The sequence below is a fragment of the Pyxicephalus adspersus genome, chromosome 8, assembly GCF_032062135.1.
Source record: "Pyxicephalus adspersus chromosome 8, UCB_Pads_2.0, whole genome shotgun sequence".
Taxonomy (NCBI): Eukaryota; Metazoa; Chordata; class Amphibia; order Anura; family Pyxicephalidae; genus Pyxicephalus; species Pyxicephalus adspersus.
Window position 1 is genome coordinate 40676451 of NC_092865.1, and position 15024 is coordinate 40691474.

General features: G+C 37.6%; 1 protein-coding gene across 1 annotated transcript; it reads right to left on the bottom strand.

The window, feature by feature from the left end:
* Positions 1 to 7: 7 nt before the first annotated feature.
* On the bottom strand, positions 8 to 12257 carry PLPP6 (phospholipid phosphatase 6). Its single transcript, XM_072420134.1, has 4 exons — positions 9633 to 12257; positions 8696 to 8792; positions 6519 to 6997; positions 8 to 5562 (listed from the first exon to the last, which is right to left on the bottom strand). The coding sequence occupies exons 3-4, from the start codon at positions 6961 to 6963 to the stop codon at positions 5201 to 5203; spliced, it is 807 nt and encodes a 268-aa protein (XP_072276235.1). The 5' UTR covers positions 6964 to 6997; positions 8696 to 8792; positions 9633 to 12257; the 3' UTR covers positions 8 to 5200.
* Positions 12258 to 15024: the final 2767 nt, after the last annotated feature.

The following is a 15024-nucleotide window of genomic DNA, read 5'->3' on the forward strand; positions in this document are numbered from 1 at the left end:
AAATATAGAGTGTGTCAGTAACCAAATTTATTGCACTGGATGAACAATATAGATACTTCTGGGGTGAAACACTAAGCACCCAAGGTAAATAAAATATGAGCAGCGCAATAATTCTTTCACCCCAAAAACAAAGCCTTTTTCTATTGGTGGTAAGTTCCAGCATGCATAGCCAGTGAAGGTACAGCTCTAACAGAGTATACACTCCAATTATACATGCACAGTAAAAATGAACAGTTTCCGTTAAGCTGGCTGTGCATGGGATGTTCGGCAAACTCACCTGTGAAAGTCCTGGCTTCATTAAGGGGGGGTTGTAAATAAGTTACATTATGAAAACTGTATGTTACTTTTAGGACCACAAGAATTTACTATTTTCAACTACATTTATAAAGCCTTCCACAGCTAACCAAGTTCATTTAAGAAACAGTGAATTGGTCTAAAAATTTAATTATTGACCAAAACTGGAATATTACTCTGCTGTCAAATGGAAACAAAGGCAGAAAGAGTATGGCAGCAAGTAATTACACTCTGTCATAACACCTAACTGAGCAATTTTTCTTTTCTTTTTAAAGAACAGCCATAACTTTATGTGCATTTTCCAATAAAATATTGAAAAAATTGTTCCCAAAATGTTTAAAAAATATAAATGGTAGATTGGTAAAGCAGAGGCTTTATAAACAATGGTTTTAAAAATATAATAAACAAAAAAGGTGGTCCACACAACTCCTCCGCCACAGGTACATATATAAATAACTATGTATTTGTATGTAGAAAAAGAATAAACAATATAGCAAAAGGGTTGTTTTGGAAGAATGTTCTTTCACAATGCAAAAACATTTTACAGACGAATAATAACACAATTATGGTACAAAAGATTGCCATAAAATACCAAGAATTTTTTTATACTGTTCAATGAATGAAACCCTCTACAAGTAGAAATGAAAGAAGGATGCTTCTAAAAAGCATATATATAAAATATTTAAACTTTGTGTAATAACATGATATTTATAAAAAACACACACAATTAAAACTAAAATCACACATGCTTTTTTATGAGATAAGGGTATAGTTGTCAAGGCCTGGTTACAGTTTTGCTTACCTCACAACTACATTTCTCCCATATACAGGTCAAAGGAAATGCAAAAAAACACATTTAGGAAAAAGTAGATGCAAGAGAAAAGCATGTCAAAAAAAAAAAAAAAACGTCAAAATGATCACAGAAGTGTACCAAAGTCATAGTACTACAAAGTATGCTGTATTTTTCAATCTACACAAGCCTTTAATATATAAATTAAACAGTTATTAAACGGCTACAGCATTTCATTTCTGAAAAATCAGTGTTTTATCTTTACCAAGACACATTGTGCCCTTTTCAATGTATACTTCACAGTTTATGCCAGCTAGAAGGTGGTTGTTTTAGGAAATCCCCACATGGTAATTTTTGTGAACTGATTTTTTTCATAGTTTGTACTAATAATATAACTTTCATGTGATTAGGCAAAAAAAGCATAAACACAGTTATAGTCCTTAGCTTATTTTATCAGTTTAACACCACTAAAGTACAGGTACCTTGCAGTGTCCGCCATTACCTTCGTATTAATCCCTACAGAGCAGTGGTCCCCAATCTTTTGGACGTCACGGACCACTAAATTTACGGACTCCGGACCACGCATGAACGGGGAGCCGTGTGTCTCTTAAGAGGAAGACACTTCCCCCAGAGTGACATCATGATGCCAGAACCCGCCCACTCTCCCATCGCAGGTCCGAGACCACTGCCTTGGGACGCATATGGAAGACGTGGTCAGCGGCTTTGACCGGTGCACAGCCCCCCAAGTGGGGTCCTTCTCCTGACCCTGCTGGGGGGTGCACTGGCCAGAACTGCAGACCACAGGTTGGGGACCACTAGTCTCTATGCTCTCGCGGCCCAGTTGTCAGACGGGCGCGACCCACTAGGACCCCTGCTGCAGAGCACCTTAGGATCCTAAACCTAGTCTATCTATGGTGCCTAAAGGTCTTTTTTCGGGCTGCCTACCTGGTGGCAGCTCACTGGTGGTTCCTGACAGGCTGCAATCATCAATCAGATGCAGTCACCTACTAAGCCCTTTGATGGGTGGTTTGCGGCCACCTGCTAAATGCCCAATGTTATAACTTCTCCACAGAGCCAGACACCTCTTACAACGCGCAAGCCTATGGATGTGCCGTATATTAAACTTTATAACATTTATGACATTTAGGCACTGAATGAGATGGGCAAGTCTAGCACTGGGGGAGAACAAAAACCACATTTCTACTTTACCAAAAAATAAATAGTCAACTTTAGGATTTAGGGGCACTCCAGGTACTGGAGGACACCACAGATTGCCTACACTTAGGCATGCTTGAAAAGTTTTAGAGCTGATTTATAATAATAGTTGAAGACCAAACCAGAGAACATTCAACCTAAATGCTTTTTGTTTAATAGGGCCAGGGTTCACATATGTGAAGATGACCAGTAATATGTCATCCCTCAAAGGACAGCAAATGTTCAGAAAACTCTCCATTTACAGTACCCTGGCCACATGAGGATGTTTGGCACAGAGCATGATTAGAACCATGCCTGCTGATGGTTCTAAAGGCACCGGATACTTCCCAGCACATTGTTTTTCTACACTACCACTGCTTCCTGCAGTCTACTTCTACAATGGCTGTCAGCTAGTCCAACATATGTCATCCTCTGCGAATCATCCTTAAGCTACTAATGAACAAGAAGCATAGGGATCATTTAGCCAGTGATTGGATTCCACTAATCACAGAGGAGATGGAATATGTTCTATATGTACACGGATGCCTCCTAAAATGTTTGTCCCAGCCACAACTAAAGCTGTACAGTTTGATCGGTTAGCTTAGATGAGTTGTGCTCGTTACCCAACGCTCCTTTTTTTGAAGCACATCTATGGTTTATAGGTCTTTGTTTTACGCAAAAACTGTACAGTATTTTTCATTGGCCTCAGTTGATGACCTTAAATTAAAGCAACAAAGACCTCCCCAACCAGATCTTTAAATCTAGAAAAAAATACAGCAAGTGACATACTGCCCCCTATCTTTGGGGTTCTCTAGATCAACTGAGGAAAAGCTAAAATATACAAGTGAAATTTACATATATAGGCACAAGGTGATAGCATGAATCCAGTATACATCTTATTGCGATTCATCAAGGTATCCGCAATACTTCTCCTTGATTTGTGAATCCCGTGCTTTTGCTGTGTGTGTGTGTGTGTGTTTTTTTTTAAAGCTTTGCTTCTCTTGCAAGGTTTTTGATAGAAAACAGAGGCAGACATTTTAGTCTATACAGGAGATAAACTTGTAAGCAAGACAAAACTCATCACCTGACACCATCATGCACGTCAGCCTTCATTAATCTCTCAGATAAATGGAGCCATCATATACCAACAATACAGCAGTGGACTTCAGCAATCTAAAGACATACAAGATTGCTTTCTTTTAGCAAAGTCTGCTATGACACAAAGTGGTCTGTGTATGACAGTTTCATTGATTACAATGATAGAGGCATTTTAAACTGGAAGAGAAAACAAAAAAAAAAAGAAAAGAAAGAATTTGTTTCACACAATCACATCTGTCCCCTGTGGTCTTTCCTTTTCATGTATTTGTAAATCCTATATACAAAAACCACATAAATACCAACTATAAAACAATGCATGCTAATTAATAATGAAATAATTATTTTCTTTAGCATTCTTTGGATACTAAAGACATTGAAAATAATCATTTCAAAGCCAAGAGTCAATATTACAAATATTTAAATATGGTCCCAGAATATAATTTTTTTTATATTGACACTACGGTACAGTACTTTCACAATACCTTTGCATTTTGACCCAATCATTAAAATAAAAAAATCAAGGGATTTGGTTGTGCTGTTTTGAGATAAGGTCACCTTTCTTTGAAGTAACAACTTACGGGCCGCACTGGAAACACCTTACATTAATTTCTAACAGCAGGTAGGAAGTTTACAGGAATATGGAATGGAAAAAATAAACCAGTCAGTTTAAAAATTATTAATATTTCGATACTTCACTATTCTTTTACAGCAAAAGCAAGATTTGGCATTTATAGAGTGATTGGTATTGGTCAGAAGAATGTAAGAAAGTGCTAACATGCTAATTTCTATTACACAGAATTTAGTTTACATGGTAACATTCATTGGAGTTATTTTAACAACTTGATGGTGAAAAGTTTCTCATTTCTTTCCGCAGAAGGAAAACCTTTTAGCACTTGGTCATGGAGAATGTTTTTAATACAATGGCCACCATCACAATGAAGTCCCAACTTAGCTCATTACTTGTATATGTCAAGCTGTGCATGGCCACTAAATGTTGCACATTGTTTCCATATACAGTCTACGCAAAGGAGGATTCATGCATATTGCTAAGGCTTAATGGCTACGATGTAGGTAAATGTAAGATAATCATAGGAGAAAAGGATTCCCTGCAGTTTTTAGTTGCACTGAATTCCTTGCTTTCATTTAGTTCTCTCTTACATATATATATATATTATGCATTGTTTCCATGTGTGGTAAAGCAGAGACTCTTTTTGGAAGGTATAACAAATGGAGAAAAGGTTCCTTGGACTAATACAATGCATGAATAATAATTTATACTAACCCCGATGTTTCACTTCAATGCAAAAAAAAATTATTTCTTCTATACACAACTGATTTCGTAGCCTTTCTGGATGGTTAAACAGCATGATATGGGACCACAATGTTCAATCAAGACAATTGTGAGCTCAATTTGTGAGCTCAGCAGTTCAATTTCAAATGTAAACAACAAAACAAAAATGAAACATGTTCATTAAAACAATACAAAATAAATTTCCCACAAAATACAGCAGAATAGGAAGTAATATCAGCATTTCCCCTTTCACCACTTTTAACTGCAAAAATGTAATGTCCATGGCTTAAAGATCAACAGTGCATAATGCTGAAATCAGAGTTCAATGGTCCATACATACAGTGTAAGTCTCTAAATCCATTCTTACATACACTTGTATCCTTTGTCTTATAGCCGAAATCATGCTTGCATCTGACCACTCATAACTAGAGAGCCAAAAACTTCAAAATGTGGTGAGCAACTTATTTGTATCCAATGGAATGAGAACCAGGCGTTTATTAACTACTACTGAAAACTGCCACCTGCCTGAAATATCAAATCTTGAAGAGAACTGGAAAAGTGTTTGGTGACAGCCAAAAGTATTCAACTAAGCTATATTGCATGTACCCCATGAAAAAGCCAAATAATACATCAGTCACATTATGTCTACCCAGCATGACTCTAGACAAGCTGACCACAATAGCCCACAGCATTACAAGGATCCTCACTGGAACAGCCAGTACCAGGTGGTGAAGCATAAAGCGAGACACCATTGCTGCCCTTGTAGCATGGCCTGAAGGAAAGGAGTATTTGTCCACAGAGAAGGTGGCAAACATGTCCATGCGATTTTGTGTTGGTCTCCGACGCTTCACTAATCCTTTTACAATTCCTACAAGAATGATGTCCAACAGTAGCGCTGCAGAAAATAACAGATGTGTATAACAGATTAAGTAACAAATTAAAACAAAAACATTTACAATATACAGTATAATTTTGAGAATAAACTAAGATTTTTTTTCTCCGAATGCCATTAGAAAAAGAATTGCAGCTTATACTTGGGTCACATCAGTAGATGGCATTGTATCCTCATGTAAAAATGTACAAAAATCTTGCCGTTGAAGACCACAGACATGATTTGTTTGCACACTTCACATGAGGACAGTGCCATCTACAGGTGGACAACAATATTACACAAAAAATAAAATAAGAGCAAATAACCCATCATAACTAACTCAAAAGAACAAAATACTTTAACTTGTAAAAAGAGGAAAAGATTTACAGACCGAGCCCAATGCTGGACTTAATGCTGAAAGGCAAACCCTTTTTAAAGCATTTGTGATTGTAAAACAACTACATGCCAAGCTTTCACAGCTTTTATCTGACATCCATCAGATATGAAATGAGGTTGGTTCAAGACACCTGCTGCAGGTTCTAATGCCTGTTTGAAGTCGCAGTGTGTAGGAAAATAGGACTAATCCCTTTAAACACTGGAGGGGCAATCTATAAGGATGGAAGAAAGGTAGGGCTGAAATGTATGAAGTGCTGCATGTTACCATTCCTGGGAGCCTAACAATGGTAAACCATGGTACGATACCACTAGTCTGAACATGCTAACCATCACAATTACTAACATGACTATGGTAAAAATGTCCTGACAAGTTTATAAAGAATGAACAACATAATGGCACACAGATTGCAGCATAATGGATCAGCAAATTACAATCTTTATGAATGTGCCTTGGCAATACAATAGAAGCTGTCTGGAAGTGATTGGTGGGTGTAAAAATTACAAAAAAAAAAAATATAGTGAAATTTTGTGTGATATTTCAGGTATAATGTACTATACAAATATGTATTATTTATTTCACTTACCGAAAAGCAGGTTGAGTATTACCTCTCTGCCAGCTGAACTATCACTTTTGTACAGACAATAGAGTGTGCCAAAAATCCAAGGTATTCCATGACCAGTAATCTCCACTAGCTTCATCAAAGGACGTGCACTACCCCATGAAGATCCTTCCCTGGCACACACACCCATTTTCTTAGACAGCCAGAGGTCAACTGCCAGCAATGACCTAAGTGCAATGCCAAGAAAAGATGGGTTTAACTTCATACAATCCTCCTCTGGAAGCTGCTGCTGCTGCTGTTGAGATGAACCAGAGTCTTTCCTGTGAACCGGGCTGTCCGAATTTCGAAGTCTACTAGTAGGTGTTTCTGAAGTCCCCGTCCTATTGGTTAGGAGAGAAATGAACTCAAATCTTCCATTATTAGTAGAGCTACTGGTGCTGGCTGCTCTTGTGATTCTTGGACTAGGCATTTCTTTCAGCAGTAAATGGTCCTTTTGTACAAGCCTACACAAACCAAAGATGTTTTATACATTATCAATATTCACTGTCAAAAATGGAGTAACAAGTTTAGATTTAAAAGTTTGACATTTTAAAGTTAGAGTGTAGGCAAAATGTTTTGAAAGGAGCACGGAAGGGTTAAATACCCTGCCACATTTTTCTAGCTCATGTTTATATTTAGGGCACTTAAGGAAAGAGAACAGGTAAGTGTATTTAAAAAAAATGGAATCAGGCAGGAAAGGGTATTTTGTTTTTTAAAAGTCTTTAATCTTCTTTCTTTTTTTTTTAATAGTCCTGGTGTTTGTTTTTTCAACATTTGTGCAATTACTTTTGTTATTGAACATTGAAGACGTGTAAATAAAATATTGTTATATATTTTACTGATATCTAGAATAAACAGTTGTAATTTAATCTCTTTTTTAGGGGATTCTAAACCAGCATTTGCTTTTTATATCGGAAGGTGTAGTAACAGCAGGAGATAAGCTTCTAATTGGGAATGTCCACAATGTCCACTTTTGGGAAGATTGGCCACTGTCCCAATGTTTTCCATTTGTGAATGAAGTTTAGAATGATGGAAATAATTAGAATGTTAGGAAATTACCCTATACCTCTAACAGATTGACTGCCAGGAGCAATTGCTTCTCCAACATCAGTACTGATGCTTTTTTTTTTGCCATTGTGTTGACACACACCTGAATGCTCCAGACCAGCAAAACTGCAAGAAACCTCTGATTTTATACATATGGTTACACTTGTTGATGATCACTTGATCGAGTCCTAATTTCAAAGGAAGTTGTAGAGGTGTACTTAATTTTTTCACATTCTGCTTCTGCAATATGACTTTTTTAGTATTCAGTCTTCTTTAACCAAAGAATTGTTTTTTGTCACGTGTTGTTGATTATCTGAGGTTTTATTTATGGAATACTTTTTCTCATGACTAGTTAATATTTACCATTTTGCCTAGAGTTCTACTTGAAGATTTTGAAGACGAGTTTAAAGTGTATGTCAAGGGAAAGACACACACACACACACACACACACTTTTTATCCTCCTTCAAATAACATAGAAAGTATGCATAAGAAATCAACCAAAAGGAATGCAATAGGAGATTCATTGCAAGAGTTAGATATATTTTATTAGATTTTATGCCTCATCCAAACTGTTTTTGTTTTGTTTTTTTAACAGCAATGACAAAGACATTTCAGCTTTTGACTGCATTTCTAAATAATATAAAAGTAAAATTTGGAGTCTTTCACTGTCCTGTTTCTCAGAATTCTAGTCAATTTGCTGTAACGCTAATTCTTTATTTATTTCAATTACTATTTAAGGAAGTCATTGGCCCATTACAAAGACACATATCAGAAAAGAATGAAGAAAGACAGCTTCATACCTGATCAGGGCCACTGACTCACTGGTGAAAAAGAACATCAGCATGACAGGCCAGGAACAAGGAGGAGCCTCTACATTCATCTCAGAAAAGGTTTTCATTAAAGTGGCTGAAAAGTTTACTTTAATGCTGACTTGGGCAGAGTTTCAGGCTTTTTGATTTATGGGATGTGTAGTGACACTGGACATATAATGACCATAGTGCTGCTAGTTCAGCAAGCCCTGACAAGTTAAAGTGGAGCTTACATAAAAAACAATGACTAGACCCTATCAAATGATGCCAAGGTAAAATAATAAAACGTCAATAAAATGACTTACCTTAAATCCTAGCTTCTGGTTCACTTGCCTGGGCACCAGTGAAGCGGCTCAAACTGTGGATCCCAAATCTTGTAAGAATTTGCTACTGCTCCGTGTACTGGGGAAGAGGTCAAGGTTTAAGGTAAGTAACATAATCTTTTCACACATATTTACTCAGTAGTGATCAGGTGGGTGGATCATAAATAAAAACTTTTTTTTTTTGATGCATGGTACATTTTAAGGAGACCAACCCCTCACCCCATGGCCCCTGAAATAAACACACACAGTTATAGGTTTGTAAAATCTTTCCCCACCATGCAAAGATCATTTGTCATTTTAATCACCTCTAACATTTTCACTAAGGTCAGCAGCTCAGAAATCAAATAGGACGACACTGTGCCCCTCTTCTGTGACTACCGGGACCCTGCTCATGGATCATACCGCTACCGGGACCCTGCTCATGGATCATACCGCTACCGGGACCCTGCTCATGGATCATACCCGTACCCTGATCATGAATCATACCAGTACTGGGACCCTGCTCATGGATCATAGTGCTACCGGGACCCTGCTCATAGATCATATTGCTGACCATTATCTAGGATGGGGGGACGCAGCCTCGAACTCTGATTGGAGGATCAGAAATCATTACAAATACACATTGTTTTTCCAGATCAACAAGCAAACAAATACCAAAGGGCAGGAGTCTAATGTATAATGATGGCTGCGTGCAATGTTCATGTTGATTAGCATGGGGTGATGATAACCCTATGACTACAATGTGGAAATCTGGACAGGGCATTTAAACCACTAATTTTGTGTATATATATATATATATATATATATATATATATATAGTTACCTTAAGTAGGAACCATACCATAAAAAACAAACATTCTCAATCATTATTAGTACAATAGTTGATTTATATACTGGTACACACCTGATGTACACTTACCTCAGGCCAATGACAGCACTAACGTTGATTGCAGCAAGCAGCTCATCTACATTCACGTCCCCTAGTAAACACGTTTCCTGATGTCACAGAGCGCAGGCTCCACGTCTCACGGTGCTGGGAAACCTTTGGACAAAGTGGCTTAGCAGAAGCCATGTTATGATTGGCATTTCCGTGTATAAGCTAATGGAACCGCAGAGAAGCCACACTGAGGCGGGCATATTGTGACTGGCAAGGAGCCCTCGGCTCCGATTGGGTGAGAGGAACCATTTAGGAATGACACCTGTCGGCAGCGCAGCTCTGCACCCCCTGGTGGTACATGGAGTAAATGTATTTAGCTGAGAGAAGCCTCAGCACGTAGCCAGGTCCTATTATAGAATTATAAAGAGGCCCTGTCACCACACACTTTAACAACTAAATACAGACTGCGACTCGGTAGAAGCTCTCCTCACTGCAGATAGCATTCACTGCTAGTTCAAAGAAAAATAAATACTCCTGAACATCCTGTATTCCTCATAACTTCCCCACCTGCCCATAAGCTTGTGTTAGGACCTATTTACATGAGCCTGGCCCACTGCCTACAACACATAAATAGAGCAAACATTCAAACACAGCATTCCTAGCAGGACAACAATACATTGCTATAATTTGCATTGCAGTGGATATTGTTTTGGGGTGTCAATGCATCACACTAATGTGTAATATAATAATAATAATATGTTCTCCTAATGTACTCCAGTGAATGGGCCCTAACTGCTGCAGAGACCAAAAGCTCCAAAGATGGGCACTGAGAGACTCTGCTTGGTAAACCACCATTATATGTGGTGAAGTTTCATTGTTTTGTTTCAAGATTGTTTCACGGTGTTTGTGTTTTCAATTTATTCTTTATGGAAATTGTTCTTTAAATCTATTTTTTTTAGTCTATGAAATCTTTCAAAGTTTATTTAATGACCAAATTTTCAATACTGCCCATCGGTTACCTTAATTTTTGTGTTTTAATGGCAGTATTATATTCCCACCGAAGAATGTTTTAGGATGAATGTTTGATTCCCTGCTTTATAAATAGGACCACTGTTTTAAAGCCATAAAACAAAAGCAGAAACAGTGCAATAACTACTGTTCTGTGCCATAGAAGTTGTTATTATTAAGAACATACATTTAAAGGGTATGCAGAATGAATTACACATGAAGGACTTGTATTGTTTTCAGGGGGACAGTGGTCGCCAACCTTTTCAGACCGTCGGATCACTAAATTTACCAGCTCCTGCAGTCAGGGGGAAGTTAAGGATGGAGGGGGTCAGTCAGAATAAACAGCTCAACCAGGAAACAGTGATCAGGTAGAATGGATTCTTCAGTTAGGTAAGAGGAACCATTCCAAATGATGGAGGATGGTAGGCAGTCAAGACAGAGACATCAACCAGGATTTGGTGATCTAGGTGGTTGGGGTCCAGTATCAAGATAGAAGAGGGCAGCGGAGATGGAGGAGTCAGTCAGAATGCCATAATACATGATGGCTCACTATTCTCCGAGACACACAATGTACACGGAGCTTGCAGAGGACTCTCTGTTCTCTACAGGCTGGCCAACAGAAAGGTTCAGTATCTAGGTGGTTGGGGTCCAGTATCATGAGTACAAGGAGGTGCAGTGGTAGGGTTCTGGGTGTGCTAGCTATCAGTAAGATGCATTTTAGGGGTGCTGGGTGATAGGGAATTCTAATTTTAGTGTGTAAAGTGCAGGGGTGCTGGCTCAAATGCAAAAGCTGTCTAATTCTAAACTTGCACAGGGAGACATCTTTTACTCTAACTAACCGATATGGTGCAAGCACCTGGAGCTCACTGCCCACATATCTAAGGTAAAATGTAAGTGTGGTTAGTTAGCATGCAGAGAAGAGCCATTGGAATTCTTGGAATATAGTTAACCTTTATTCCTCCTTCAGACCTATGTGTTGGGGCAATGCCAGTTTTACTGCAATAGTAGCACATGAAACTTTAAAATTACAACTCAATTCTCAAGAAAAGTAGGTTTCAATGGACTCAGCAGTACAACACAACACTCATTCTTTGAGTTGTGGAATATTTCACTAGCAAAAAAAAGTTTTTTTGTGTCTGAAAATATGCAGGACTGAATACAACAAATATGGAGCCAAAACCACATTGGCTCCAGTAGAGTCACAGCCTTCCAATTTCATCACTTTCACATTATAGGGAAAACCAAATTTGTACAGTCTTACAGCTGACAAAGATTGGAACCACACTGCTAACAGTGATTGGACTGACTACTGACAGATATTAGGAGGGAGGTCTGCCCAGTGACTAGTTGGGAGCCATAAGTGATCACTGTAGGTATGTCTATGCGTAGGATTTTACCAACAACGGGTAGGTATTACCAATGACAAGCAGTAATTATCAACAGAGGAGTATATCAATGACACGCAGACAATACAAGTAACCGATAGATATTATCAACAACAAATAAATATCAATGGTTTGCAGATATCAACAACAAGATGTAACAAATACCTGTCAAATACCAGTGACATGCACATAATCCCAACAACAGGCAGATTTTCCTAATGACAGGCATAAACTAACGATATACAAGTATAACCAGCAACAGACAGATATTAACAATACATTTTATTAACGTCAGACAGATATCATGCGAATATTACCAATGACATGGTTGTTAACGTTTCAGTTTAATCTAGATACACCCGCCTTTTTATATAAAATAGGCTGAAGTATAGTAGTATTCTTTTCCTACTGGTTACTAATGTTTTTCTAAATGAGTGGCTAATAACAGCCTGTAATAATACAAGCAGAAATGCTGGGGAAATGTTTGTAATTCTTCCTCACATTCTTGTACAAATACCTCTGACAATGTAGGAGTTAAAATAAATACTTGGAACCATCTGATAATGTATGTTGCAGATGCACTGCTGTGAGAGCAGCCGATCAATATTCATCACTGCATTGGGACTGGGGCATTCTTTCAAAGCCAGTAGGGCAGTGACAGGGACCAATATAGAAATAGCTTGCATGCTTTCAATTCTTCAGCCACTTTAGTCCTAGCTTTTAACTTGACAGTTGGAAAAGTGATCCTGTTAACATCCTGGCAGTCAGTCAGACTACTGTAACACTTGCCATCAGCAATTAAAGCAGGGTAGTTGTTCCATGAATAAGATTTTTTTTTAAACATGTTAATTCAGAGTTGTGTTTGGAAACAGCCATATAATACAGATGCCTTACAACAAAAGATGAAAGAAGTGACAGTTACTAGAAGTATGTTGTTACACTAACCTTGGACCTGTGGGGGGGGGGGGTTCTGTCTAGTCAGTGAATTAGGAAAATAAAAGAACTAGAGACAGTAGAGCTCCTCATATGTTCATATTGATCATGCATATATAATATACCCTAAATTAAAGTAGATTAAACCAAATTACTAAAATCACATACAATCGTTAACATGCTAAAAGTCATTTTCAACCTTTGATTTTCCGGTTAAGGTAAGTAGACATACTTTTTAAACTCCCGCTAGGTATAATAAAGAGTATTTACTCTTACAGAGCAGGGGTTCCCCCACTGACCACACATAGCAGATCATACAGCTGCAATGGGGTCAGAAGTACCAGGGACCTAGAGCTGTCTGTTACACAGTGATGTATGTAGTAATACTGTTTACATATGCAGAATGCACACAAGCCATGCTTATACAAGCAGATAGGACACATGCAGACACAATATGCAAACAGACCACATACAAGTGCTTATCACACACACAGTCAGAAATCATACTTACACCACAGTTGGTACACACTGAATATACAAATACTTTCTTATCTCAATTATTAATGTTTAGTGATGTTAGAAGAGATGGCAGCATGGTGGAATTTCTACATATGCTATTAACATAGCACTGACTAATAATATAGCTGCACAGTCACAGTGTGCTGAAAAACATTCAGGAGACTTGAAGAAATAATAAAATAATATATAACTTATTGAAATGGCAATAAATCAAACTAACCTATATGGAACATATTAAGTGGCCATAAAATTCCTTTTTCCAGGTATGCTTTTATTTATTATTAAAAAATAAATAGATATATACATTCTTCCCTATCAACAGTACTAAGCTGAACAATCATCAGTTCCTTTTGAAATATTTTGACTACTTCCTACAATAATAATATATATCATGGTATTTTAAAGAGAAAGTCACTAAGACGCAACCCCTAAATCCTCTATTTTGCTGAAAAGTGCTGCCCACCTGATACATATAACTCAATAGGCTTAGTGTGTAAGTTATTATTATTATTACCAAATATTTATATAGCGTCAACATAATACTCAGCGCTATACAAAGCTCATTGTCTGCACTAACTCACCCATAAGAGAACCCAACCTACCATAGTCATATCTCAATAAGACAATCTAAGGACAATTTTTTAGGTATAGTAGGATGTGGGAAGAAACTGGGGTGCCCGGTGGAAACCCACACAACCGTTGGGGGAACTTACCAACTCCTTGCAGATAGTGTCCTGGTCCAGATTTGAGTGCTAACCTCTGAGCCATGTCCGTCATAGGTGCTGCCATGATTATAAAGGAAGGCTGAGAACTGAACATCAGTTATGTTTTGAAATAATAATTTTTTCGGAAATGAAGTGCATCTAAACTCCGCAACAAAGGTGTAATATACTATGGCTTACTGGTCTTGTATTTGTATGTTTGGAGACAGCCATGGTTGTCACCTAGGCTTGACTTTAAATATGTCTTTAGGTTCTCCATTACATGGAAACGTGAGGATTAGTAGTTTTCACATATGAATTTAAGATTAGCTCATGCAACTAGTTCATGGGAAGTAAAAAGGAAACGCCGTTTTAAACAACTGTACTTGCTGAAAATGTTTTTAGTAGCTGCGTAATATGTTGGCGCTATATAAATCCTGTTTATTAATAATAATAATAATAGTAATAGTCCTAGTGGCCCCCTATGTTACTGGTCAATTTAGAAGTTCCCCCTTACCACGATTCATTGATCAGCATTAGAAAGGCCATAGAAAGAAATAAAAAGGGTGGCATGCAAATATTTCTTCATAGAGGCATTTGCATTGTTAGTTCACTGTTAAAATCCAATTATTTAACAATACAGTTTGGCAGAACACATATTAGGCATTACTTAGTTTGATCAATTTAAAATGAATATTGACAGTTCTAAAACAACAAGGCCAAAAAAAACTCTGAAAACATTAGAATTGCACAGATATCTCTTCAGTACTGCAATGTGGTAATCAATAAATTAGTGGACTGATTTATGACTCAGTATGAGTTCTATAGAAAGTATAGACAACTGAATTACACTGCTCAGGGCACTGCCTAAAGGAAACAGATAACAAT

Coding starts and splice junctions, on each gene's coding strand:
- PLPP6 (XM_072420134.1), bottom strand. CDS start 6,963: ATGCCTAGTCCAAGAATCACAAGAGCAGCCAGCACCAGTAGCTCTACT. Junction 5,563..6,518: donor AATACTCAACCTGCTTTTCG/GTAAGTGAAATA, acceptor TATTTTCTGCAG/CGCTACTGTTGGACATCATT.